This window comes from Xiphophorus maculatus, chromosome 3 (genome assembly GCF_002775205.1).
Source record: "Xiphophorus maculatus strain JP 163 A chromosome 3, X_maculatus-5.0-male, whole genome shotgun sequence".
NCBI classification, from domain to species: Eukaryota; Metazoa; Chordata; class Actinopteri; order Cyprinodontiformes; family Poeciliidae; genus Xiphophorus; species Xiphophorus maculatus.
Window position 1 is genome coordinate 2,765,894 of NC_036445.1, and position 27,982 is coordinate 2,793,875.

Sequence of the window (27,982 nt, forward strand, 5' to 3'; positions counted from 1 at the left end):
ATCAAGAAGGAGAAAAAGCTGAAGTTGTTCTATTTCCTCCTCGACGACTAACGTATGTCTGCGGTGAGTTTTGTTATATTATTTTTACTTATTTTAAGCTGCTGTCGTTGTTTTTCGTAAAAAAATATCGCATTGCTACATTTACCTGTGGTGACTGCATATGGAGGATTTCAACGGGGGGAGACAGCTAATGTTAACTTTTAGTCTGACGCCGCCATTATACCACCGAAGAAGCACATCCCGCCCTCCTTCTTGAGTCTTTTCTTCTTCTTCTCCTCGGTATCAGAAAGTAAGCAGCACTAGTACAAGTTGTTAAACGGGGCACCGACTCCGGCTAATGTGGCTCCGTGGCTCGTAAAGAAGGCTAAAGCTGGCGGCAGAAGCTGCCTGCCACGCCGGGGACACGTTAGCCATGTTACAGAAAAGATGGCCATGTTAGCAGTGCTGCTCTGCTCATAGATAAAGCCACCGTCTTTAACGGCTGCTAGCCCCGTTTAGCCTACATTGGAACGGTCATATTAGCTGGCTGTCGCTGCTGATCGGTCGCCCAGGAACACGGAAACATGAGGGCTTGACATTATGCTAGCGTTTAGAAATCATTTATGCTTATAGAATGTAGTCAATATTTTATTGTTTGACAGTTTTGCCCTCTTATCAGTCGGCAGCTGACACTAGCTAAGCAGTAAACACAGTGTTGGCTATCATTAGGTCATCCTTCACACTAATGTGACAAATCCCCTAGCTTAGGATTGATACCACAGTGAGTCCATTAAGGTACAGTTCACATCTTATTTATACCTTAAAGCTGCATAAAGACTCCCAACTGCAACAAATAGTATTCATAATACACCTGTTTTGTGGCCTCTTCATTGCTAACCTGTTACTTTTGAATCAGTTACATGTTAGTGTTAACCTTCACCACGGTACACTGTTATTTTTATAGTAGAGTATCAACAAAAATAAATAAAGATGCTTCGTAAAGTATAGGTAGTAGCTATAGGGACTATTATAAAATATAAGCAGATAAAACGACTTCAAATAAATACAATGAATGTAAATTTTCACAATAAAACATGTTTTGTTGCACTCAATAAATTAGTGTATTATTGGGAAGTTTAACTTGTTTCAGTCATTAATTTCAAAAAGGAAACTCTTATTGTACAGATACATAACACACAGTGATTTTATTTCAATATTAGTCAATTAACGCTTGAAATTCTCAGAAACTGAATATTACATTCAACCAGAGGTGGGTAGAGTGCCCCAAAATTGTACTCAAGTAAGAATAGCACTACATATGAACACATTTTTACTCAAGGAAAATAAAAAGTAGCCATCCAAGAAGTTACTGAAATAAAACTATGTTTTGTAAAAATGCTACTAAAGCATTGGATAACTGATCATAACATCTGATTTAATATTTTAAAACGATGTCACCATAAACACAAAAATATAAATGTAATGTGCAAATTCTGGTATTTTAAAAACTAAAATGGAAAAAATAATACAAATAATTACAAAAATGCATTCAGGCAGAAAAAACACTTTTATAAATAAACATTCTTCAAAATAAATGATAATTTATTTCAGACAGACATTTCACCAACAAATAATAAAAGTGAAACTTTCATATTTCTAAGGGTAAATAAAATTCTTTATTACCAAATATAAGTACTCAAATACATACAACATTTGTTCGGTGACTGTGAGTCTGAAAAGGAGTATGATGAAGTTTAAACATTTGAAACAAATAACAGTAGGGAATAAAAATGTTAGAACAGGGTAAGATTCCATTTTTTTAATCCAGTGACTCAATTAATTGTCAGAATAATAAATAAAATACTTGATTGCTAAAATGATTTTAACTACAGCCCTAATTTCTACCAAATTTCTTCCTTCCACCCAACTTTCTGCTTACATATTCATTGATTAATCTTTTTTTGAGCAATGAGATTTTGTGGCTTACCCTCATTTTTAAAAGGATGGGGTTTTTTCAAGACAGGTGTCAAGTTTGCAGTCTTCCCCTTGATCACACAGTGTTTCTGTAATAACATGCAGTGCAAGGTGCAAAGGTTAAGGCAAATACGGTGTTACCAAAGGGAGATGCACTAAAATCTTCTGAGGGAAATTTCACCTGTAAGGGGCTTTAATGGAGGAAAATGACATGTAGATTTAAAGGTCAATAGCAAATCAGTGGAGAAGAGTAATATGCATTTGAAAATAGATCCTGAATGAAGCATAAATAAAAAAATTAAGTCTTTAATAAAGAATTTACTTTTTTATTTTTGTACATTTTATTTTAAAATGTTCAATATATTTTTAAACTTATGTATTTATTACCCTATTTAGACTTGGGAGGGTTGGAGTGCACACAGTAGATTGTAAACTGACCCCAGGAAGATGCAGCATGCTGCTGATGCTAATGAGGATCTCAATGAACATAAACATAAACTTGCACTAGTACAGGATCAGATGCGACTGTGTGTAATTGGAAATGTATCTAACAATATGATTGGATTTAATTGGATGTGAAATGTAACTGAACCAAATTGGCTTCCAAATAATTGGTATGTGCTTCAGCTGTTTTTTCCTAAATATTATATTTGCTGTTAATTGGCACTTTACATACAGACCGAACTGGGTTAAATATGCTGCTATTGAATGTGAATTTCTGTTTTTGTCTTTGCTTTTAATGTTGTTTGTTGCTTTCTTTTTCCAATATCTTGCCACTGAAAGACCAACGACATTACGAACTGATCTCTTTTAAATATCGACTTTTTCTTACAGGTGTGACCGACGAGTTCTGATTTTGTTTGTAGGGATTATAACATAAACTCAACTTTAACTTAATTTAAAATGATAAACATAGTCCATGAAATAAAAAATGGAAAAAGTCGCTTAATATGCAGCTTTGAATCCAATAGAAACTGAACATGCATCTAATTTGTACTAAACCGAAAACAAAATGTATCAAACAAAATGCTTTCGGTTGATGTGTTTCCAGACTGGAAAGGATTTTTTGTTGTTGTTGTTTAATGCATTTAATGACTAGAGAAAAAAATAAATTACATTCTTCATTATCTGAGCTACTATTCAGAGCCAGTCAAGCAACAGTTATTGGATTTCCATTACTAATCTCTTTGATAAGTGTGTAAAAACACAACAAGGTTTGTTTCTATTCGAACAAACTTTGTTTAAAACCTAAAATGCAGTGATAAACAGAATTATATTTCCTTTTTGACCTGTCTAAGAAAGCGCATAAGAACCTTTAAAATCAGAAACATCTGACCCATAATTGTTCTTCCACAAGCAATCACCCTAATAAAAATGACACTCTAAAATAATCACTCTTAGTTTTTTTTCTTACATGCTTTCCAGTTCTATTTGTAAAAGTAACAAGCCATGGAGCATAAGTCATAGTTTTCCTGAGGGAGTCTTCCCAAAGGATCAATAAAGTACAAGTCTAAGTCTAAGTCTAGTGATAAAATGCAACGTTTGCAGATGTTTATTCTTATGAATTTTCATCACACTTTGACTGTTAAAATGCCAATTTTACTCATTTCTCATATTTAAAAGATTTGAAATGAATTCAATGCAGCAAATGTAGTAGTCACCAGTTATTTTCACGTACATCTCACTGTTAAAACCATAGCAAATGTTTAAACCTCAACACTTATTTTCAAAGATGGGCTTTTGCATTTGGAGAAAAATCTGGAGCAGATTTTACTGTCCAAAAAGATAAACTCTTGCTGAATTATTTAAAGATCTTTCATCAGACTTTCCAACAAAATAACAATCACCAAATATCTCCTGTGTCTTCATATTTCTATATTAATGTTAGTAAATTCAAGAGCCTTTCCGATCTGAAGCTTTTTTTTGCCCATATTTTATGCACCGTGAGGTTTGATTGGATAGGAAACGCTGCAGAGATTGTGTTTTGATTGTTGCCCCTCTCAGCAGCAGCATGAGTCTGACTGCACCTCCACTGAGACCAATTACAATACGTTTCTAATTGATGTTTAGGACAAATTTCGGCTCAGACCATGAAATGAAACAGACAGACCAAGAGGGAGAGAGGGAGGAAGTGTGTGAGGTCTCCACTTGAGCAGCGACCTGCATGGTGAAAATAACAATCAGCTCAGGCTCACTGCGCGATGAGTCATCTTGGCAACTTCAGGAAATCTTGGCTCTTGCTCCCAGGCTTCCTCAAAGTTGCACAGACTTCTTTTTATCAGGAGAGGGCAATGTTCACAACCGAACTTAAGATGCATTGCTGGGAGAATTTGTATAAGCTTCACGTAGAGATCTTTCTCAAATATTCAAAGCATGGATTAGTTTTGTGAACTGTTGCAGCTTTTTTTTTTAATCTTCCATCTAAGCCAGTTTTGTATTTCTGCATCTCTTATGAAATGTTTATGATGTGTTTCCCCCAGCAGTCATGGAGACTACATCGGTGTACATGTGCTTCCCCTGCTACCAGGAGTTTAATACTCTAGAAGAAGTCCTTCAGCACCAGTTGACATGCACCGCTGAAGAAGATCAGCCCAGCTCATCTGGAGCTGCCCCTGCTGACGACCCAGTGCTGCAGACACAGGTAAGCACTGGAACATGCATCGCCAGGTTACTTTGATTTCAATGTGTCGCTATTCATGTGGGTTTTAACTTAAAAACACAAGCAATAAAATATGTGTTTTAGCTGTTTGTCATGAAATGATCCCGTAAGACCTCTGAATCGTATTTAGAGACTGACATCGAGCTGACAAGTGAATCTGTAGTCATGAAATACAGTTTCCTGCTACCCCTCATACTAATGGTGACCTTGGAGGAATCACTTAAGCACTTAACATTGAGATGCTTGTGGTTATTTACTGGCTCATTTTAAAGGGTCACCTCACATTATTATCTGATTTAGATGTACTTTGATGTTATAATTTTGACCTCAGATTAACCAGCAGGACTTTATGGATTGGGAGTAATGGGGAAATATGAGATTTATAATTGTATATGAAATATTTTTATTATCTTTGAGGTGCAATTTTGATGTATTTTTACTGAAAAAAGTAGAAGTTGCTAAACTGAAATGTGAAAAATAAAACACAGTTGGATATTAAGTCAACTGCAGCATTGTGTTTTATGAGCTTGGAGCGGGGAATGGCATCACATCCATAGTGAGAGCGCTTTGGCTGTAGGTCGCAAAACTGGGATTTGCCGTTTAGGGTTTCAAACACAAAGCAAACATCTTAACACTTTGATATTTCACAACACAATGTGTCACCAGTTTAATGAGCTTACTACAAAAAAACTACAACCAATAAAACATAGAAGAAGTAAAATCATATTAGGTAAATATATATATATACATATATATATATATATATATATATTTAAATGTGCATTTTCTGCGACTTTTGATCTTTTCTCTTGAAAAGGTTTTTGTCAAATTAGAAATTTGTAGGAACTTTGCAGCAAGTGTTGTTAATGTACATAATATTATTCTGCTTCAGAAACACATCCATAGCAAGCCATTGTTAGTTAACTAGTCGGGTTATCTGCTAAGGGAGCGAGCTTGCAGAGACGTTGTGAGTAGCTAGTTAATTGTAGTATTAAAACACCATAAGCTGAATTAGTGTGATGAGTTGTGCCTGGAATATTTTCCAGAAAACAGAATTGGTATTTTGACAAATGAAGGAAAAGTGTAGGACTATGGAAGGCTCTGCAACTTTAACCTTCTTCTTCTGAAGTAGAGCAATAATAAATATACATATATCTTATATGTGTTATATCCTGAATCTGCTTTATGAGGAAAAGCATATCTCAAAAATAATTAGCCTAGTTTACAAAATACAACATAACTATTGCCCAAAAAGGCAGCAAACGTTTGGAAAAAAAGCTACACAATAGCATAAATTTAACATTTAATATAGGTAACTAAATAAACAAACAAACACTGCTAATAAGAAATTACCTGGAAGCTCAGTATATATGTTTATATGTTCTTTATCCTCTTCATTAGGGGCAAGCTGCAGTGATGAGGCCTTTTGACCCATTATTTAAAAACTTTTCAATTACCCTTTGCCACTCAACAGTAGTAACTTAATATTATTGCTTTTCTTGTCTGCTGGAACGCCTAAAATGCACAAATATATATTTATTAGTTTATTTATGCTTTTTTTTGTGTCAAACACCCACAAGTTCCATCCACTCCCATTCAAACAGCAGCATCTGGTTTCCCTCAAAGGGCTGCGTAGACATTAAAAGAGCACAATTCTGCTTTTCAACCAAGGTCACACTAAGCTTTTTTATTAATGTATGCGTATAATTTTAATTAAAATTACTTGGTTTTGCTTTCTTACCAACATAACAACAGAATTACTCATTAGCACATTGTTTACTAAAGTAACGAGTCACTAATGAGACAAAGCTGTGTATAACACTGGAGGAGGAGTGATTATAAAGTTCATAAAAGGAAACTATAAGACATACATGTTGTTGGTAGAAATTGGTGTGCAAGAGTTTAATGTAAAAATAACAGGGCAGCTTCTCAAAGCATAAGTATGCGTAAGTACTACTTCATTATTTAGCTTCTATTGACTTTACTGTAGATGAAAAAGGCTGCTCCAGGGGCAGAAGAGGAGAACATAATCAAAGATGGAGGCCAGATTGAGGTCCAGAGTGGCACATTTACATGATATCCGCCGAGTTCAGATGAATCACCAGAATGTTCCCCATGATTCAGTTATAATGAACAGTCTGCTGCTTTAGAAATCTGGGATGATCCAGTTCTTCAGTGGGCGAGTCCACTATCTGTGTCACTGTTTCTGGATTTATTCTACATCCTCTTGTTTTTTAATATGTTAATCCAAAATTTGACCACATTTACAATTGAGACTCATACTGATTTTGTTTTGCATGATGTGTTTATGTTTTTATTTTTCTGTTGTGCTCCATTTACACAACCCTGTTGTGGAGTTTATTCTGTCAGAACAACATTTCAGTGTTCTAAAATAAGGTTTCTTTTTTTTGTGCTAAACCTGGACAGATTGAGCCGAGTGTTGGGACAAATGTGGCACTTTATTATTTTGCCAAACCCCTGACAGCTTCAAAAAGCCCTCGGGGTTAAAAGCAGTCCCTGGCCCTCATTTAGCTTCAGGGCATGGCTGTCTGAGTTTGTGCCCGGACTTCCATCCTTTACAGTCTTAAACATGCGTCTATAAAACACTGTGACACTTGTGACAGACAGATTGCGTCCTGAGTCGCCAGTGGGAAGAGGGGCATGAGAAATGCTCCAGTCAGTGCTGCTCTTTCTCCTGACGGATCATTCGTTGGCCTTCTCCTGGATGAAGCAGCTGGAGAAACGCTATAAACCCTTCGTAGCTTATGGCTTCCTGGCACATGATTCGCCATAAGTAGGTTTATTGCGTGTCTGCACTCTGCATTAGCTGTTGTAATTTCCGTCGCTTTAATGTGACGTTAATTTAAAATCTGGTTGTTAACGTGCAGAGCGTCAGCGGAGAATGCTGTGCAGATCTCTCTGCAGAAAGTCAGAATTAGCTTTTAATTTGAATTTTTTCAAAATTAAACTTCCCCCAGCTCTTCCTTTATCTTTTCATTTTATTCTCATTTTATATTAATTTACGTTTTACTTATGTGATTGGAAAAAAGAAATCTGAGTGAAGCTCCTAATTTACAGATCGATTTATGTTCCTACCCTCATCTACAGTCATAATATCTGGGTAGTTAGGAATTTCTTTCAGTGTGTAAATTTGCTGATTCAAGGCGGAAAATTGGAGTTGTAATGGCAGTAAAATGAAATACAAACACATGCTACACTTCCTGTTACTTTAACTTAAAAACAAAGACCCCTCAAATTTTACTTTGCCTGTTCTTTGCAATTATGCACTACTTTGATTTGTCACATAAAATACCAATAAATTTCAGTTATTATGTGATAAAATGGGAAAAATAAGTACAACTAAAAGTGTTTTTTCCCCCACTTTAAAATATCATATTTTTTTAATAATTTTTTATTTTGAGAACTGGTGATATGCACTTAACAATAGCGAGGCTCAAGGTTTGACGATATTGTTGCTGTCTAGTGGCGCAGCAGGCGGTTCTCAATTTGCATTTGCGTTTGCATTTTTTTTCGCTCTGCTTCCTGTTTAATTACCTGCTTTGCAGTAATTAGGGACTCCAACTGCAGTTGTATTCACTTTACTTGAAGAGTTTCCCAGGCAACAACAGCACCACATCTTAGCTGAATTTATGCCCCAGAAGGTTTCTAAGCATTAAATGTTTTCAGAAGGCTTTAACCAGTCATGTTTTAAAGAAATGCTATCATTGTTGCTAGTGTATTGTGGAAGTGTTGAGTACAAGTCATCAATAGAGGGTACAACATGCGACTCACTTCCTGTTTATTAGGAGTCGGTAGTCCTTTAGGAGTAAAATGCACATTCATTTTAAGATGTGATTACAATCAGGAGGCTTTTTGAAATGACCTGACGACATCTTAAGGTGCCCATTATGGCTCATACCTCTGAATATCACTACAGACCACATATCATTAGTCTGTGACTCTTGTTGAACTGGACTGATTGAAGCAGCTCCAGAATTTCTTCATATTTGACCTCGATGTTCTTTCTGTTGTTATCCAAGTGGATGAAACCCTATGGAGTGACCTCTTCAACATCAATGACTTAGACTTAGACTGACTTTATTATCATTTTGCATGCACAGGGTGTATACAGAACAAAATTTTGTTGCATACAGCTCAGGACAATGTTTTGAGGTTCCAATGTTGTGAGGTTACTCCAGAATAAAATAAAATACAGTATAAAATCTGAATATAAATATGAATATAAAATATAAAGTGCAGGACTGACAGTAAAATGGAAGTTACTTAGCTATGTATATGTGCAAGGTATGAAGTGGAGACCAGTTTTTGAGTGCAGTCCAGTTAAGAGTTCAGCAGTCTGATGGCAAGTGGAAAAAAGCTGTTTCGGAACCTGGTGGACCTGCACCGGATGCTGGCTCTTCTGAGTGTTGTCTCACACAGTGAGGCTGTATGTGGGCTACCTGAACCTCTCAGAGAAATCTTGGTTGTAAATACATTCCCCAACAATGAATGGTCATTTCTCACTGACGTAAAGGGAACCTATTGTGCAAAATTCACATTTTTACATCCGTTTGGGTTTTAAGTGCCTCTAAAAACAATCCAAGAGCCGTTTCTCGGTGTCTGGAAAATAAGCTGTTTCAAAAACCTCTTGGTTGTTAAAGCATATTTGAGTGGCGCTGCCCAGTTACCTAGCAATGCAAGCTGAACTCCAGCATGTTTGGTCAGCTGGTTTTACCCTTCATGCACTATACAATGGCTGCTGAAAAAGACGATTAGTTGTTTACTTACCATCCAGAAACCACTTCCTGCATTTGTGTTGGCTGTGCAGGAGGCTCTACTTCTGCTTTTCAAGAATGTACAGTTGTATAACTGCGGATATGTTTTCAACCATTTTCATATATGAAAACGTTGAGTTGGGGGCGTGGTCAGCATCAGTTTATTTTGATTTAAAGTACCAAGACACCCTAAACCAGATCATTCTGAAAAGAGCTCAAAATAGACAGAACTAACCACACTGAAATCTCATTATATAAGAATAATTTTGTGCAAAATATGTAATGAACATGTTTTACATAGCCCATAAACCTATCCTAATCTGTTAAAGGAAGCATCCTTTAAGAGAAATACGATGTAAAGATGAACACTGCAGGATGGATTTAATTAACAAAAAAAGGCTAAATAAAATAAAAGAAATGAAGGTTGTGTGAAACATTTAAAAATGTCTGTTCTCTTTTTCACAGCAACATGTAATAAACATCTCCAGGGCAGTGGCGGACCAACAGGGAGATGGCTCACAGGGTGACGCCTCAGAGAGCGCCGTTCCTCAGGTCGAAGCCCAGTCGCTTCTTCCCTCTGTGCAGAGTATCAAGAAAGAACTGGAGGACGTTTCAGATGGCGAAAGGCAAACAGACCAGCCCCGAATCCTTTACCAGTGTGGGGATTGCGATAAACTTTTCAAGAGCCTCGAAGAGTGGCAGCAGCATCGTAAAGAAGGGACGTGTGAACAAGCTGGGTGCAAATCAGCACTGGACCCCAACGGTGAGCCGGAGGCCTCTGAGAGCCAGGCCGCAGCAGCAGGTCAAGACGATTCTTCTACCCCACAGAGAGAAAGCGGCAACACCATCCAACCAGAACCAGAGGAGAATACTGAGGATGGAAGTGAGACGCAAGTTCCAGAGACGTCCTCGTCTCAGACCCCAGAAGGTCTTGTTGCTGAGGTTTCTGCTTCGGACGATTCGTCTCCAAGGAGGAGAGGGATAACCAAGAAGCCGAAGCCGGAGCCAGTGTTGCTGTGTGTTGATTGCGGCTCGTGTTTCGGTCTGGTGTCTGAGCTGGTGTCCCATCGTAAGACCCAGCACGGCTTCGAGGAGGCTCTGCACCGCTGCTCCGTGTGCGGAGAAAGTTTCCTGAACACCACGCTCTTCCTCTATCACCGCAAGCAGCACAAGCAGAAGGGCGAGGAGACGGTGGCGGTGGTCCCTGAAGTCACACCGGAGGTTTACGCCCTAAACAACGGGGGCAGTGCGCAGGATGGCGTTTCTTCTTCCAGCACTGCGACACACACATTTACACAGCCCGAGTTGTTCTTCTGCACCCACTGTGGGGAGAGCTTTGGAGACGATAAAGGCCTGGCGAAACATCGTAAGGAGAAACACAGCCTCAGCGAGCCGCTGCACACCTGTCCCCACTGCGGAGACGACTTCATGAACACAACTCAGTTCCTGTACCACCGGCTGAAGCATCGCTTCACCTCAGAGAGCGAGGAGACTCATGAGGTCGAAGTAAGCGACGAATCAGCTCCTATCAGTAGTGAGGACGGTGCACAGAGCTCAAAGAGACTGCTGTCCCCCTCTGCTGGGGAATCAGGGTCTCCCGTTCCGAAGAGGGGCCGGCCTTCATTCAGGATCCTAAGTGCCAGTTCACTACAAGGTCAGTGGAAATCATTGCAGTTTAGACAATTTGTTGATGCCAATTTCCTTAATTGGCACCAATCTTTTTGTGAGATCAGTGATCGATTGATACTTAGATGTGAAGCCGATCTTCACTTATATGTGAAGACCAGGGCATGTCTGCACGTTTGCAGTTAACAATAGTCACCCCACTGTTGCCAACTCAGCGACATTATTGTTATATTTAGCGACATTTCAGACAAAATAAATTAGCATCAGCCAGTCAGGCTTTTTAAAGATGGTTCATCGGCCAAAAAACTGCAATCGGTGCACCGCTACAAATGATAGATTATTTTAAAACATGTTTTGTGTGCAATGCATTTGCATTCAAGTCTTCTTCACCTGAGGCAATACTTGGTGGAATCATCGTTCGCCACAATGAAAACTGCAAGTGTTTTGGGGCATCAGTCTCTGCGTGGTTTGGACAGCTAATGAGCGAGACGTTTGGCTGTTGCTTGCCTTGTCTGGATTTTATTTACAGCTATCAGAGACGGTCTGAATGCCAGTGCACTTTCTGGTTTTAATTTGAAAACCACAATATTCCTTTAATCTTGACAGCTTTGTTGGCACGTCTCATAAAATCCCAATAAAATACATTGACATTTTTTAATGGCACATCCCAATTTTCTTATTAGTCTACAAATACTTTGCCTGGCACCATAATGAAAAACATTATGTCATCCTGCTCAACACTTCATGTCTTATATGATCAGGAACCAAAGCCTCTAAAGACGACTTGGAGGGCAGCGGTGCAGGCGACACGAACAACACAAACCAGCCTCCACCTGCCAAGCTGCTGCAAGACTGGGCCAGAACGCCGTTGCCCCACGTGTGCCCCTACTGCGGCAAAACCTTCACCAGGCGCGTCTTCCTCCGCACCCACGTCTACAGCCACACCGGCGAGAAGCTCTTCACATGCAAGGTGCCAGTCAGAAAGCCTAATCAAAGTGTCCCTTTCCCTGAACCTGAGGGATGATTTGCTTTGATGTAAAGATCATTTAGGTCGCGCGGCTGACTTTGATGAGATGATGTAATACTTCTAAGTGTGGCGGATGACACAGTTTGAACTTCAGGCCTCATTAAATCTGACAGGTCCCCCTGGGTCTTTGAACAACAGGAAATGTTTTAAAAATTAGATTTTGATTAAGCGTACATATATGCAGTCTGCCAGGTGTGGGCATCCGTGGATAAACTACAGATTTTATAACAGAAAAAAAAAGAATTCCTCACGAGTTGTGAAGGCTTTTATGATGAGGATGAAAGGATGAAAGGATTTCATCATTGCAAAAAAAAAAAAAAAAGCATCACATTCTGAGTTGTTTTATAGTCAAAAACATCATTTGTAATTTGTCAAGAGAGCCTTTTCATTATTGCAGCCTACTATACACGTGTCTTTGTTTCCCAGCAAGTAATTAAAACTCCTATAATCGTGTATATCTGACTAATCCTCATTGTTGTTGTGAAGGTGTGCACAAAGTCATTCACCAATTCCCAGAGCCTGCTGCGCCACAGCATGAACCACACAGGCAACAAGCCCTTCTGCTGCGACGTTTGTGGGAAAAGCTTCTCGCAGGCAACCACCCTGAAAAGACATCACCTCATTCACTCATCAACGGAGCCGGCACGCAAGAGAGGACGCAAACCAGTAAACGCTTTTACCTTTTTCTCCTCAAAACACCGATTCTGACATGTGAAGCTTACATTATAGGGCTCTGCAAAAGTAATTTAGACTCAAGAGTTTTTGTACATTTTGTCACCACAAACAAAATGTGTTTAGATAAGATTTTATGTGATAAACCAGAAAATGACAAATTATGATGGAGTATTAAAGCTATGCTAAGAAAATGAAAAAATATAATCCTAGAATAAACTCTTAATATTATGACTATAGTCTCAAAATATTCACTTTATTCTTCTGTTATTATTAAGTTGTTTGACTTCATCCTCACAATGTTATCTTTGTTCTACAACTTTATTCTAATATTATTTTGACTAATTTCTTGTAATTTTTTTTCTTTTGGATCGTCCTAATGATCCATCATAGCAAATAATTATGGAGATCAATGAAATCTGAACCCTTTTTTAAAATTATTTTTCTTTCACAAACAAATGTCTGGAAAATGTGGCTTAAATTTGTGTTCAAGTCAGTGAGTCAGTTCTTTGTAGAATCACATTTCTCCTGCAGTTCGATCTGTGTGTCTAACCCCTTTACACATGTAGAGACCCAAAATATTCTTCAAATGAAATGGAGGGGACTCTATGAAGATCAGTTTGCAAATTTCGTTTCTGATTTTCGACTGGATTTAGGGCAGGACTTTCTTCTCACAATTAAACTATTATATGACATTCCAGGCTGTATACTTGGAGTTCCTGTTTCACGTCTTTCAGTTTCACTCTCTTGCTGGAGAACAGGCTGCCCACAGCATAGTACTGCCACCATCCTGTTTCACTGTGGGAATGGCTCCTGCAGGATAATTTTTTTTGCCACATTTGTTCCGTCAATAAATTCTCTGAACTGCTCTTTGCAGTTCCTCCAGAGTTACCATAAGCCTCTGGACTGTAAGATTTATTTACAAACAGATAAACTCTGTTTACTAATTATGTGACTTGTGAAGACTGTTATTTGTAGCAGATTATATTTTAGGGTATCAGAGAAAAGAAATTCAGTCTCCCTTTTTAAGTGTTTAGCTATAAAAAGACAGAAAACCACATGTCCCTTTCCTTCCAGTTTTCTTGTTTTTGGTCTGTCACATAAAATGCATAAAAGTTTGTTGTAACATCTAAACATGTAGAAAGGTTGTAGGGGTATTCCACAGATGCATTAGCTTTCTAATAGGAGTTCCACTAAATCTATTTTTTACAATGATAACATGTTGGGAAATAGCTTTTTTATTGATCTGGACTATTATGTCTGTCATCACAGGCGTGTAGCGTTGACAGTGACGGCTCTGCTCTCTTTGCTTGTCCAAACTGTCCCTCACACTTCAGCACTGAAGAACAGCTTAACGACCACAGGTAATAACCCTCTCCTCCTGTTGTTGTTGTTATTATTATGTTATTTGGACTGTATGTCTGCTGCCGACTACACAATGTCATGTGGTTGTGGGTATTCAATCATTTTCTGAACTCTGTTTACATTTCAAATATAGAGCCAGGACAGGATTTAGATAACCTTGCCTCCTCTCAACAGGAACTGTGAGAACTGAGCTGTGTCCGAATGCTGTGCTAGACCTTTAAGCTGTACAGCAGACATGCAGATGTCTGGGCTCCTTTGAGCCAGAGCCTGTGATTGGCAGCTGGAGGCCTAGTAAATTAAGATGATAATGATAACAGGAAGATGGACCAGCCTGGTCATATCCTACTTCGCTGACGAGCGGCGAGAATATCAACACTACAGTGTGTGTTTGTAATACAAATTTGGAAGAAAAGAAACGATGACTTACATTTGCACTCAATTTTCTCTTGTTGATACAAATGCAGTGAAATAAAACATGTACCTTGGCTCTTAAATTACTAAATATAAATATGTGAAAAGCCAGAAAACATTAAAAATTGACAATCATTTCAAAAGTCAGCAAAAACCCATTTTACACCGATATACAAGTCTGTAAAATTATCAAAAAATGATCTGGACTCGACTCTGTTTACCCAATACTGTACGCCTTTTAAATAAATAACTTACTCCTTTTTATGGAGTCAGACCAAATTCTGTGTTTCATTTTCATTCATGCACACTTTCAGCAAAGAGGTTGCCTCAGTTATATTTGAAAGACATTAAAGGCTGTTCGCCATAAAAAACTGTTTTTTATTTTTTATTTTTTTAAATCATCTCTAAAATTATTTTGGCAGGACAGATTTTTTTTCAAACTGGCTGTACTCCATTGATCTGATTAGCTGAAACAAATCAACACCAAATGACAGATGGTTCATTTGGTTTCCTGTTTAATATTTTTTTTATGGTTGCCCCTTTAAAAAAATGTTATTCAAGGACAACTCCCTTAATGGTTATTAATTAGAACGTTAATAACAGTGGTTCCTGTTGGGGGCGAGACACATTAACACGGATCTGCAGCTCATATTTTGAAATTTAACTTAGAAACAGGACTTGAGACCAGGCTGTCCCTAAATATGAAGCACATTAGTGATTCTAATGTAATAAAAAGAAAGTATGAATAATTTTCAGAGCACCTTTTTAATGAATTCATATATTATTTGTTAATGTTGTTTACAGTTTCAGTATGCCCTTAATTAGTTGTTCTGCTAAATGCGCTATACTGCTGTATTCTCTATCTTGTGAAAGACAAAGTAGAAATTTTACATTTTCAGTGTTGATTTTCATGTATTTCAAATCACTTGAACGCTTGATTAAAAGGCAAAACGTCACACAATCACAGCCATCCTGGGTTTTCTGATGATTTTTACGTCTGCTTCATATAAATGAACATCTGGTAAGGTGGAGAGATGCCTTGTCAGAAGTGGTTACTCCCTCAGCGTCGGCTCTCCCTGTTATTTTTTCTGATTGTCTTTTTAACAGGCGACAGAAACCGTCTGCTTTCCAACGCTCGCCTTGCTTTTCACTTTTAGTACAACTTATTTCAACTTAACTTATACAACCTACTGTTGTATAAGTTAATGGGGAATAATTTGTGCGTACGGTTTCTGTCAGGATATGGTTTCTAAAACGTAAACATCCACCTGCGTTTGTTCTGATGATAAACTGCCGGAACTGCAGCATTTTTTTGTTTTTTGTTTTTTTTTGGTCCTTCACAGTCCTAATGCGGCATTAGGTGAATACATCCTAACACTTTTCTCCTCCCCTAAGGCTACACTCGGCGTAACGTTATGCAATGGATAAATATAGTCTTTCATGTCCTAACTGCGACTCCTCCCAGTTTACTGCTGTTCTTTTATCTTTAGCTGCTATACGCTTAGCTAATGCCTTCATTTGAACCGGAGTACGACTAAGTACACACATGCTGATAATTCTCCCACGAGTGTAGCGAAAAGCAAACCATCACTTCTCTAGCTGGTTTTCACAGCTCTGTAATTTGGAAAGTTGGTCTTCAGAGTTTTTTTATATATGGAGGTGTGATAATCTCGTCTTTTAATTACCTCAGAGGTTTCATTTCTGAGTTTTCACTCAGTCAGGAAAAATCTGGGATTTGATTGAAGTATTTTCCAGGCCATGTTTATAGAAACACTTACAGCTGGAGATTTTACTCTCTCCAACAGCTTTTGTAACCCAAATGTTTTTCAAAATACCTTCATCTTATTCAGATTAAACAGAGTGTGTCTTGGAATGTTAATTTTCAAGTCTTGTTGCAGGATATTGATTGGATTGAGACCTGGACTTTGACAGGGCCATTTTATCACAGCATTGCATTGTCGCTCTGGTTGTATGCTTAAGATCATTCTGCTGCCGGAAAACAAACACTTTCTCCAGAAAGCCATCTATTTAAAATCATCTGTAGTTTGGAAATGTCGCCTTTGTAGTCTTTAAATAGGATAATCTCATATTTTCATTACACCACAGGTAAAATGTCTGCCTCTGTAAAGTTGGGAAAACTTTACAGCATCAGAAGAAAATATTTGGCATTTTCAGTTTCCCATTATCTAAATCCAACTCATCCGTCCGTTTTTCCTTTTTTCCATCCATCCTCTCTTAATTTGTCTATCTGTTAAGCTTGAGAGATATAAACTTCAAAGTTTAAGATATGTTTGTAATATTTATATTTTGTGATGACAGAAGTGATGATAAAAAAACAACTTATCACATTTTTGTTTTTGGAATTGCAGAAATAGTCAACTGATCAGTCCTACCTTTTATTGATAACTCAAGCAGAAAGGACTTCATTTTTAGCTGGAGATGCATCCTTTGCTACAAACGATCAAGCGTATACTAAAGTAATACTGTGTGATTGCATTTTAGAAAATAAAATGCTTATTTTCCTATTTAAAAATGTATTATAATATTGCATAAAAAGGTTTAAGTGGCTAAATGAGAACTCTGTAGAATATGTCAGAGTATTTTATTTGATTAATGATCAGAATAATCAGTTGCTAAAATCATAGCCTTGTTTGACATGTAACTTTCCTGTCCCGTAATGAATGACAGTTTCATCATAACCCTGTCTGTCTGTAGATTGCTTCACACAAGCCACCCGTTCCCTTGCCCTGAATGTGGAGAGCCGTTCAAACGCAGGAAGGACCTGGACCTTCACTCGCTCATACATCAAGGTGAGCTTAACGGGGCGTATGGAGGCAGAGCGAGTTTGAATGTTTTGTTTCTAAATCCAATCTGTGCTCACGTCTGCCTCTGTGTAACCTTGGTGTTTTTCGCCTTTGATTAGCGGTTCCGCGCAGGAGTAAGAAATTGACAGAATGCGACGAGCATAACAAGAAACCAAATGAAAGCCCATGGCTTACCGTAATGGAAATCAATCAGGGATGATGTTCTTATCAGTACAGCAAACACTGAATTACTATCGATTAATTCAAAGCACTTGATAAATGAACATGTCGGCTTGTGTTGGTGGTCTATCTTTTTTTATTTCCACTCATGCAGCCGCTCTGTATGCGCATTGTTCTTTTGATGCATGAGGTCACAGACTTTGAATTGATTTGTGTGCCACGAGGAACGGCGTAGCTGGGCGGAGGTAAATGAACTGGGTCAACATGTTGACACCTCATCTTAATCAGAGGGGTGTTAGCGCTGCAACCTCATTAGTTAAGCTTGAGGAGTCAGCATCCAGCAGAGGTCAGAGGGATGGGTCTCCTCTGAGAAAGATGATGGGAGAGATTGATCTATTGATCAGTGCAAGGCTTTAAGCTGAGATTGTCCTTATTAAAGGTTTAATTAGAGGGTCCCAGCAGGGAGCAGAGTGCATCTTGCTAATGGGATACACACCGCAGATGGTTAGCAGATTGCAAGATATTGGCATGATGGCCTTTGGACATGACGACGGGACCATCAATGCCAGCAGTCCTCTGCCAGCTTTTCTAGAGTGACCCACTGAGAGTTTGGTTTACTTTGCCAAAATGTATCTGGGACACCAGCTGTATAGAGACGAATCGATGAGCCTGAATGCTAAAATGACAAACAAGAAATGCAGAAAACTTTCACAAAGTGCCACTTAGTTTGCTGCTTTGCAAGACTTCGGAAAAGAAAACCTTTTATAATTAGATGTTTATGAACTTCGATAGAGTTTAAAACATCACCTACAAAGACTAAACCTAACCGTCTTGATTGTGGATTTGAACGTATATAATGAAAGAGATTTTATGTGTGTTCATATTTGTTAAAAAGTAATTTCATGTGTCTCCTTATTGGTGGTCTGTGTTGTGTAATTATTTTTTTTGTATAGAAGAAAGCCAAAAGTTCAGAAAGATTTTTCTTACTTTACTCTAACCTTCTATAATGCTGAAAATTTCTCATGTTTTGAAATTCTTTAGTTTATTATAGAAATAAAGAAATTATTAACCCAATATATTTTTATTTATGTGTTGTGGTGGGATTTTTCTGTCATTTTTGTATATTAGAATCTTTTGCCAGAAAATCTTAATGTTTGGATTAGCAAAGTATTATATTGGTAGACAAATTGATTACTGAACATAAAGTTTTATCTTAAAATAAAACCTTTGTCACTCAGCCAGTGCTTAAAGTGAAATTGCTGGGAGCCATAAGCACATCTATTTAAAGTATTTTCCACATTTTTATGGTATTTTTTTTTTTTGCAACATTAAGCACACTAGCAGGCATCACCTTTTGTGTTACTAGTGTATTTTTTAAATATAAAAATAGCATAAAATCAGGTAATAAAACAAATTTTTTTCTGTCCTGAAAGAAACATAAACAGAGTTCTTGTTATGTTAGTCAAGATTTTATGGATCCTAAGCAAAGGGCCTAAAGAGGGTGCAGACTCCAAGTCCCAAAACTGAAAACATTTATTTAAGTAATTTAAATCAAGGTTTCGGCAAAGTTTTCAATAGTATTAAAAATTGTTTCCGTTTCCTCAATTATATGTCGTTTGGTATTTGGTTGTATCAACTACCAGCTCCTTTGTAATGGAAAAAAATTAAGATTTAAGGAGGTTTGGCTTGACTTCAAGTAGAGAAGTAACCATTTGAGGACACCTGTATGAAGGGTATGAATACTAATGTAAGTGTCAGCCCGGAGTTACAGGAGTGTGTGAAACAATCTGTGACCCAGCGTCTACATTAAAGGCAGTGAGCTGCATCAAAGCAGCACAAGAAACCAATTGTTCAGAAGAGTCTCCAGACGATCTTAATAATGTAATGCATTAGTAGGTTATCTAGTCAGGGCAGGAACCAGTTTTGTCCGCTTATGCACTGACCAACCATTGTGACTTTGTTGACACGTTATTGTTTGGTATAAATCCTGTCCTCACTGTGAATTATTGCCTTTTCTCCGCTGAGCTGCAGCCTTGTCTGACCATATTTCCACCTCCTCATCTGCTTTGAATAAATTACCCAGAGAAGAATTAGCAGGCTCACATCTACCTTACATAAACAAACCACAAAGTTTTTATAATTTGACACTTAAGGGATTTCAGTATCTGAGTGAAACCTGTCAACAGCTGTTATTAAGGATATGTTACAAAACTCGCATGACAGAACCAAAAAACAATACCTAAAATTAACAACTACATAAAGTTAGTAAGTTGTGACACAAGTAAATTTTGATTAACTTCTTTATTTAGTGTAATTACTTTGTCTTAAATGTAGGTAACAATAATTATGAAGATTATTAAGTGGATATAAACTTGTTTTCAGACACAAGGTCAAACAAAAACAGCTAGCAAACCAAACAGATACACACATCTATATTCACCTAAAAATAAAATTACATAAAATGTCATAACAATAACATTAATATTAAATTTACACTCCTGAAACTTGCAGAAATTTTGCATCGACTCTAGAAATGTTTGAGAGGCATTAGCACTTATTAACTGTCAGTAAACATGACGGATTATGATCCCTGATCAAACCAAATGACTTCCTGCAGGCAGGCAGATGTTTATTGAACTTATTATACCACAGCTGAAAATAATGCCAAATCATCAGTTTTGAAAGAAGGTACGAAATGTTTCTCTGCTTTTAGTTTCTACAAGATTTTAGACACAAACATGCACAGATGAGCCCCATGGATTTTCATCCGGGATTTTTAACTTCTTAAGTTTCCAATGGTGTCAAACGTTATAAAATCAATATCCTCTGAACGAAGCAAACCTTTTCTCTTTGTGTTGCATATTGGTGGTAAAATTCAGGTTGTGCTGTTGAAGAGGAGCGTTTGGTTTGATGTAGGTGGAAAAGAGACGTGACGGCAGGTTAGTTGTCGCCCTGCCATGAAGCTAATATCTAACTTTTTAGGATCGTTTTAAAAAAATGCCTGATAGACATGTTGTGAAAGGATCTCTAATTATACCTGGGATTTGTATTGTTAGCGTTTAATTAATATTTAGCGTGGATCAGTTGCCACGGCGTCCACAGAGACACAACAGAGTGTCACAACATCTGGATTCAACACATGTTTTGTCGTTTCATTCATTATGAACCATTATAAGCGTGTGCTAACAGCCACATACTTATAGGAGGATCAGCTGACCAGATGTTTGAACACAGTAAAACCTGCCGACGTTGTGTTGCAGACAAGCAGCCGGTGACCTGTCCTCACTGCTCGTCGCAGTTCATCAACCAGTCGGTGCTGGACATCCACCTGCAGCGATGTCCTTCATCCGAGGAGGAGAGGAACACGGGGCGTGGGCGGGGACAAGGCCGCGGACGCTCCACTGGACAGGTTGGAACATTTCAGGGTTTCACGTATATTTACCCCCGTTTTGTCTGGAAGGAATAGAGAATGCGTAGTAACGTCCTCTAATATGCAGATAAACTCAGTTATTTATATCCATGGTAAATTTGTATTAGAAAAAAGTTGGAATAAAAATTATTTTAATTTGACAGAGAGCATTTTTTCTGGTAGAAATAGAAAATGGGTGTGGCAGAAAAGGTGCGAGTGCTGGTGACTGATTACTTTAGTTGGCTTAAATTGGAAAAATCTGGAAAAATATTTGTGTTCCCAGATTTTATTCTCTGTCCGTTTGCCTATTATATCTGGCATAAATATTTAAGAAAATATTTTCTTTTCTCTTTTTAGTCTCCTCTTCCATCTAAAAGAAATGCATAGCCTTTCTGTGATGCATCTTATTTATTATTCTGGAAACATAAAGTCATGGATTGTTTGTTACAAATTTGGGGAAATTTTGATCCATTTAAAAAAGTATAAGCTACAAACTTCAGTTACATTTATTATTAACAGCTATTTTTTTTTTTTTAAGAATGATTTATTAATTGTGTCTGCTATTAAACTGCTAACTTGTCACGTCGTGAGACTATCATATATCAACAGTCTTAAGTCAGAGGCCTCTTCTGATTCACTGCAAGACTGACTGCTACTGGAGAGCCTTCTTGCCCAGAGTACAAGATATGAGTAATGACAACATTTAATTTCCTCTGAGATTAAGTATTTTTGAGTTATTTAATCACTTCTCCCACTTAAATGTGTTCATGTTAGAAGTTGAATTGTTCCAAATGTTTCAAGAGATCATGCTGCTGCAATAAAATATAACGTTAAGGCTTCTTACATGTCCCCTACCACGAGTGTCAACAGGATTATCTGCTGCATTTGAGCGGTAATGTACTTGTCCCGCAGTTTGACCACACACTGCGATGTTGTCTCCATCCCATCTATACTTTGTCCTCATTCTGTCTCCATTCCTCCCACAGATCGAGTGTGACCTCTGCGGGCACCGCTGCATGACCCAAGAGGGCCTGGATCTCCATCGTTTATCCCACACAGGCCAGACGCCGCTCAAGTGCCCGGTGAGGCCGTGCCGCCGCAGATTTACCTCCAACAGCACCTTGGAGGAGCACGTGCTGGCCCACTTCCAAGGATCGCTGTCCAAGTCCAAATCCCGACCGCGCTTCCGCTGCGACATTTGCTTCAAGGAGTTTGCCTACAATTCCACCTTCAGCGTTCACATGAGGACACATACTGATGAGAGGCCCTTCGAGGTGAGAACAGTGGCGGAGCTTGTGCGCTCGCATAAAACGCCAGATTTGTCTTGGCTTTTAAAAGCAGATTTCGTCCTGCTTATGTGGGATGATTACACACAAACGGTGGTTGTGACCATTCCACAGCGCAGACATTCATGCAGTTTTGTGTCCTGAGGGTGATTCCTCTCCCTGTGTACCTGTGATTTATGACAGGGCTGACTTAGAGCCTGTCAGCTCCCCTCTGTGACTGATTCTATTCTGGGATCCTTTCCTTCTCTCTGATGCAGAGACGACGGAGCAGGACATCAGCTACAGACCCAACCAAACCTGAGCTTACAGAGTTACAGGACATGGTTTAATCTTTGTGGCTTTGCTGTATGATTAGTAATATAAATAATTGATTAATGAGTTAATTTATTGTTGATCTTATCAATGGACTACGTGGACATTTTCCCAAAAACCCAAGTTTTCTATGATCAAAATGGCTCAACCTGCTTCCATAACATAAATATGCTGAATTTTAAAAAAACTTTCAATTTTAACATTATGTCAACTGTATTAAATATTGGCTGAATAAAAAGAAAAGTGTAGTTTTCTCACATTATTAAACTTAAACGGGATCGTTTCAAGTTGCTGAACAAAAAACAAAAGATGAAAATAAGTTAAAAATTTGCTCCATGAAGTGAATTAACTCACAGAAGACATCAAAATTAACGTCGCTTATTGACATTCCAACATAATTTTTCTCCATTTTTCTGTCATCACATCCACTCCTTCATAGTGCATCAGTGAATTTCGTTTGAGAAGTTGACGTTGCTCGGCTGTATGAGCAACATTAAGTTGAAACTTAAGGAGGTTGTCAAGTGTTTATATTTCAAAACAGAACCGCCTGAAGTGCATTTTGCATCCCAGATGTACGTATCAGATACATATTTGCATGGAAACCAACAGAGCAATCTGAGAAGAAGAATATGAAGAAGTACGTCTCAGGGATACTTGCGGTGCCAATCCGTCAGAGGCTGCGGTTTCAATTTGAGCGTCCCCAGTGGGAATATAAGCAAAGCTGAATGTCTTTCTTTTGTTGTGCCTCAGGTTTAATCAGGCGTTTAGCTGTGGCTCATTGTGTTTGTTCAGGTGGAAGCGTGCAGGGAGGAAATCGCAGTGTGGCAGAGAAAGGTGCGACAGCTGATTACTGATGGGATTACTTTAGTTAACTTAAATTTGAACCTTTTCTAACCTGAGTTCCTACTCAGGCTGGAAAAGTATGGGAAAACATTTGTATTTCCAGACTTCATTTTCTGTCCTTTTGTTTAAAAGTTTTAGCCATTTGTCTGACTTTAGTGTTTGGACCCTCACAGATTTTTTCTGTTTTTGTTTCGTTGTTGTTCCAACAAGTTCAGATTTTTGTCCCAAAAAATATGAACTCAATTTTGAAAATGATAATTCTGGTTTTACCTAATGAAGCTCTGCAAACCAATTCGACCCTATGTGGAAAAAGTAATTTCCCCTAAACTTAGTAGATTGTCAGCAGCGGCCGCCAACAAGCATTTGTGACAACTGGCAATGAGATTTTTGCATTGCTGGGAGAAATCATCAAGTTGTTACTTGTCAAATGTGAATCCAGACTGTTATATTCTCTTTTATCCAGCCATGGTTTCGGTTTTGGAGAACATTTTTCCACGTTCCTCTGTTTCCTGTTAGAATCATAAACTCTGATCTTAGCTGAGACTAGCGAAGCCTGCAGGCCTTCAGATGTTTGTCTTTGTTCTTTATTGACCTTCTAAATGCGTCATTATCTGCTTTTGGTGTAACTTTGATGGTCTGAAACACTTCTGGGACATTTGGATGACATTTGTTCACCGTTTCTCCATTTCTGGAAAATGTTTCTCACTGTACTGCAGTCCCAAACCCTTAGAAGGGGTTTTGTGATTTTTTTCCAGACTAAAAGTCGTTGATGTCTTCGTTTCTCATCTGTTCTTCAATTTCTTTACACCGGAGCATGATGTGGTACGATTTTAGCCCGCTTCATGTTGTCAGATTGATTCTGCTTGATTGATTTCTTCATTCTATGGATCAGGCGATAATCAAACCTTGGTGTTGAAATTGGACCAAAAAAGTTGTTAAAAGGTTTTAATTTATGATTTAACAACAAACTAAATATATTTTCACAAAGGACCACAATGGTTTGTGTGGTTATTTACTTCAATAAGTGAAGTTATTGACTGGAAACTGCTTCTGGTATTTACTCTTGTTCTCTTTGATGATAATAGAATTTGTTTATATGAAATATTAATGTGTGACATAGTAACAAAGCAAAAAAAGAGGAAAAAACAGGAGAAATGAGGTTAAATATTTTTTTCACATCACTATCCACCCATCGATTATTAATTCACAATATTTATGAATCATGTAAAACTCTGGGAATTTGATATGAAAAATATGTAGGAATATGATCAACCTCTCAGGTCAGCTAAACCAGGTTGGGGGCCTCAACTAACTCCATCACTCTGTGGTTACCTAGCAACTTACTGTCTCTATGGTTACCTAGCAACAACATGTTGCAGTTTGTGCCTCATTACTGCTTAAAAATAAAAAAACGGCGAGGAGTGAAAGGGAAAAACTGTAGATAAGACAGGAAAGGTCACATCACCAGTTTGGTAATATTTCAAATATTTAAAACAAAAAAATGCATTAATTGTTATTGATATTGCCTGATATGAAACCCTTATATTGTTATGTTTTTCAGCCATATTGTCCAGACATTAGACAGAAAATTATTAATCTTGTTTGATCTCGACTTCACAAACTAATTTTCTTTAAAATTCAAAAAAAGTTCACTTTTATGGCCAAATTTAGATGATTGATGAAGTGAATTTTTCTTTTCTTTTTCTCCGTCCTCTTTGCATTTCCACTGACCGGTCTTCCTCTCCGTCTTTCCTCCAGTGCTCCACCTGTGGGAAGCGTTTCCGCCAGCTGCCCCACCTCCAGGACCACGAGCGGATCCACTCGGGCCTGCGGCCTTTCTGCTGCTGGATCTGCGGCAAGAGCTTCAGCGTGGCGGCCCGTCTCACCGAGCACGCCCGCACCCACAGCGGCGAGAAGCCGTACCCGTGTCCCCACTGCACCGCCGCCTTTCGCTCTCGCCCCAACCTCGACAAGCACCTGCGCCAACACGGAGACCTGGCCCCGGAAGCGGCCGAGCAGGTGGTGCAGGCCGCTGAGGTCGCCCACGTTCAGAAGGTGCTGGAAGGGGCCAAGGCGCTGTCGTCGCTGGCGACCACCACGGACCTGGAGTCGGGCACCGTGCAGACCATATACGTGCTGCAGGAGAGCGACGAAGGCACCGAGACGGTGATGATCCCGTCGGATTCGCTCAGCGGGATCGAGGGAACCTCGCAGGTGGTCATCCTGCCCTCGTCGGTGCTGGGAGGCCAGGCTATCACGGTTCCCACCATCACCATGGAGGAGAGTGAGATCACCATGGTGGAAACGGGTCAGTCGCCGCAACACGCCATCGAGTTCATCGTGGAGGAGACGGTGTGAAACCAGAAAAGAGTTTAAAGATGAGAAAGTGTTGGGGATTCTTGATTGACTTTGAACGTGTTTTTTGGCAACCTTGGTGAAGAAGTCTTAAAAGCATGAAAAGAATTATTGCAGCAGCAAAATCACACAATAAAACGCCCTTTAAAGCTTCCTGAAAGTGCTCTTTTGCCGATAGGACAACACTTGACATAATTCATTAGCAAGAAGCTAACGCACAAAGAAAATCCTCTCTGTAGAGTTTTTAATAAGATTTAGATCCATGAGCTGAGATGACCAGGACTGAATGTTAATTTTATGTCTTTGGAGATATTTCTGTTTTGATTTTTGTGTTTAAAAACTCTTTGTCACTTCCTTACAAGGTTCCTGTTCAGACTTGAGGCGTTTCTTTTTCTCAAACTCATCCTTCGTTTCACACCAAACCCACCTGGAGTGTTGGAGAAACACTCAGTCTTATCCTCATCGAACACACAGAGTTAGGAGAAGTCGCTACATATTTGAGTTTGTTTATGTTTGTGACAAAAGTTTCCCCCAAGTGTCACTCATAAAAAACAGATTGACATGTAGAAATAAAGCTGAAGATGCCTCTTTGCTGCAGTGTTATAATGTGAGAGTAGCAGCCTGAGCAAGAACTGAAAAAAGTACAAATAATAATAAAAAAAAACTAATAAAAACTGACCCTTGTTTGTAAAAAATAAAATGTTTGCTGCCTACAAAATAAATGCACTCAAATTAAAATTTCAGTGAGATTTTGCTACTGCAGTAAGAAAATAATTTATTTAGAGACTCATCTTTACCAGAGGTGCAAACAGACATGTCCTCTGTATAAAAACAATTTCTGTAGCAGTGTGTAACTAATGGAGTAAAGACTGATCTGTTCAGGGAATTAATTTATAGTCATTTAAAATGATTTAAAAATAGTGAAAATGGCTTTTTGATTCTAAACTAATATGTTTGTGCAGCCTGTTTTCCTCTTTCCTAAAAATAAAAAGCTCTGGCTTCCACGCTCGTGAACCTGCGTTGCTTTATTGGTCCTCCTGTAAATCACCGCTCCTGTCATTCTAACAGAAGTAGAGGCTGTTCTCCTAAAAAGATAAAATAAAACCAGTAAGCAGCAGTCAGCGTGACTCCTCATTGAGGAGAAAATGAACCGGACCCGCTTGCTGTTCGCAGACGGGCGACAATGTTCTGATAATTTGTTGCGCAGTGCGATATTGATCCGTTTTGTGCTGTAATTAAATACAATAATAAGAAGGACATGGTGAGATTTATGACGATTTAACCAAAATGCAGAAATATGCGGTGGCAAGTAATGTAATTGAATTATAAGGCACTTGCTGTATAGTTATCAAAAATAATGATCCTATTTGTGTCTGAATGGGAAGAAGCTTAATGTGATATAAGTTTTGCCAGTGCTGCAGTGGGCCATTATGGGCTTCTAAAGCCTGGTTTATAGCTGTCTCCCACCCAGTGATTGCTGACAGGGGGGTTTCAAACCACACACACTGAGGCAGAGGCGCTCAGTCTTCGTTTGTTTTATGTCATGGAGGCAGAAATGCTGATGATTCTGCTGGAAAACCCAAAATATGAGGGGAAATTGCTGCATTTCAGGAAAGAAGCCGGCGTCAAGAACCGATTCTAGGAGCCTCAACGAGCAACCAGTCGATGAAAACATGGTATTATTATTTCTTTCTGGCAAAAACTCCAGGGCTGAGTTTCTGGTTGAGTGCTTTTTATCAACCTGCTGCCTAACAGTGAAGCAGAAGTAACACACACAGACGTGTAATTAAATAGTTTAGGCTGGCGTTGAAATCATGAGACTTTAATGCTCTGCTGAAGAATTCTGCCTGCACTATTAATGACTTTTAGATGCGCCGAAGACAAAATGCTGCCGGTGTTCGACTGCTGGCTCAGACCTGGATGTTTTAGAGCTTTTGGATGACAAAGGTAAATAAAATTCCTCTTTAGATTGTGATGAAACAAGATTTTTTTTCTCCACTGTTTTTTTTATTTTATTTAACAAAGTCAATCTTTAAAATGCAAGATAGAAAAAGACAAACACAACTTTAGCTTATTTTATGGTAAAGTGATGAATTCAGATTTCATGAGTCAGATTGTGTGTGATGTTAGAAACTTAAGATTTATTATGTCTTTTATAAAATGTAAAATATTGTATGAAATGTAGTGCATAAACGAGTGCATGATTATATTATAATATCTGAATATTGTGGATTTCATTTGTATTTGTTTCTAGAAAAGGAGATTTTTCATCAAAGAAGCAGCTAAAAGGCCCATGGTATTTCTG

The 27,982-nt window shown here is 38.4% G+C and overlaps 1 protein-coding gene across 3 annotated transcripts; it reads left to right on the forward strand.

The window, feature by feature from the left end:
* Positions 1 to 26,691, forward strand: LOC102231574 (zinc finger protein 493-like). 3 transcript variants are annotated; one of them, XM_023331454.1, is made up of 10 exons: positions 1 to 63; positions 4,437 to 4,594; positions 9,853 to 11,041; positions 11,775 to 11,983; positions 12,527 to 12,706; positions 13,985 to 14,076; positions 17,204 to 17,298; positions 20,733 to 20,881; positions 21,868 to 22,155; positions 25,081 to 26,691. In XM_023331454.1, exons 2-10 carry the CDS (start codon positions 4,439 to 4,441, stop codon positions 25,678 to 25,680), a joined length of 2,958 nt encoding a protein of 985 aa, XP_023187222.1. In that variant the 5' UTR covers positions 1 to 63; positions 4,437 to 4,438; the 3' UTR covers positions 25,681 to 26,691. The 3 variants fall into 3 exon arrangements, with proteins under 3 accessions (XP_023187222.1, XP_023187223.1, XP_023187224.1); XM_023331455.1 differs by having other exon boundaries at positions 24 to 63; positions 4,434 to 4,594; XM_023331456.1 differs by lacking the exon at positions 1 to 63 and adding an exon at positions 246 to 289 and having other exon boundaries at positions 4,434 to 4,594.
* Positions 26,692 to 27,982: the final 1,291 nt, after the last annotated feature.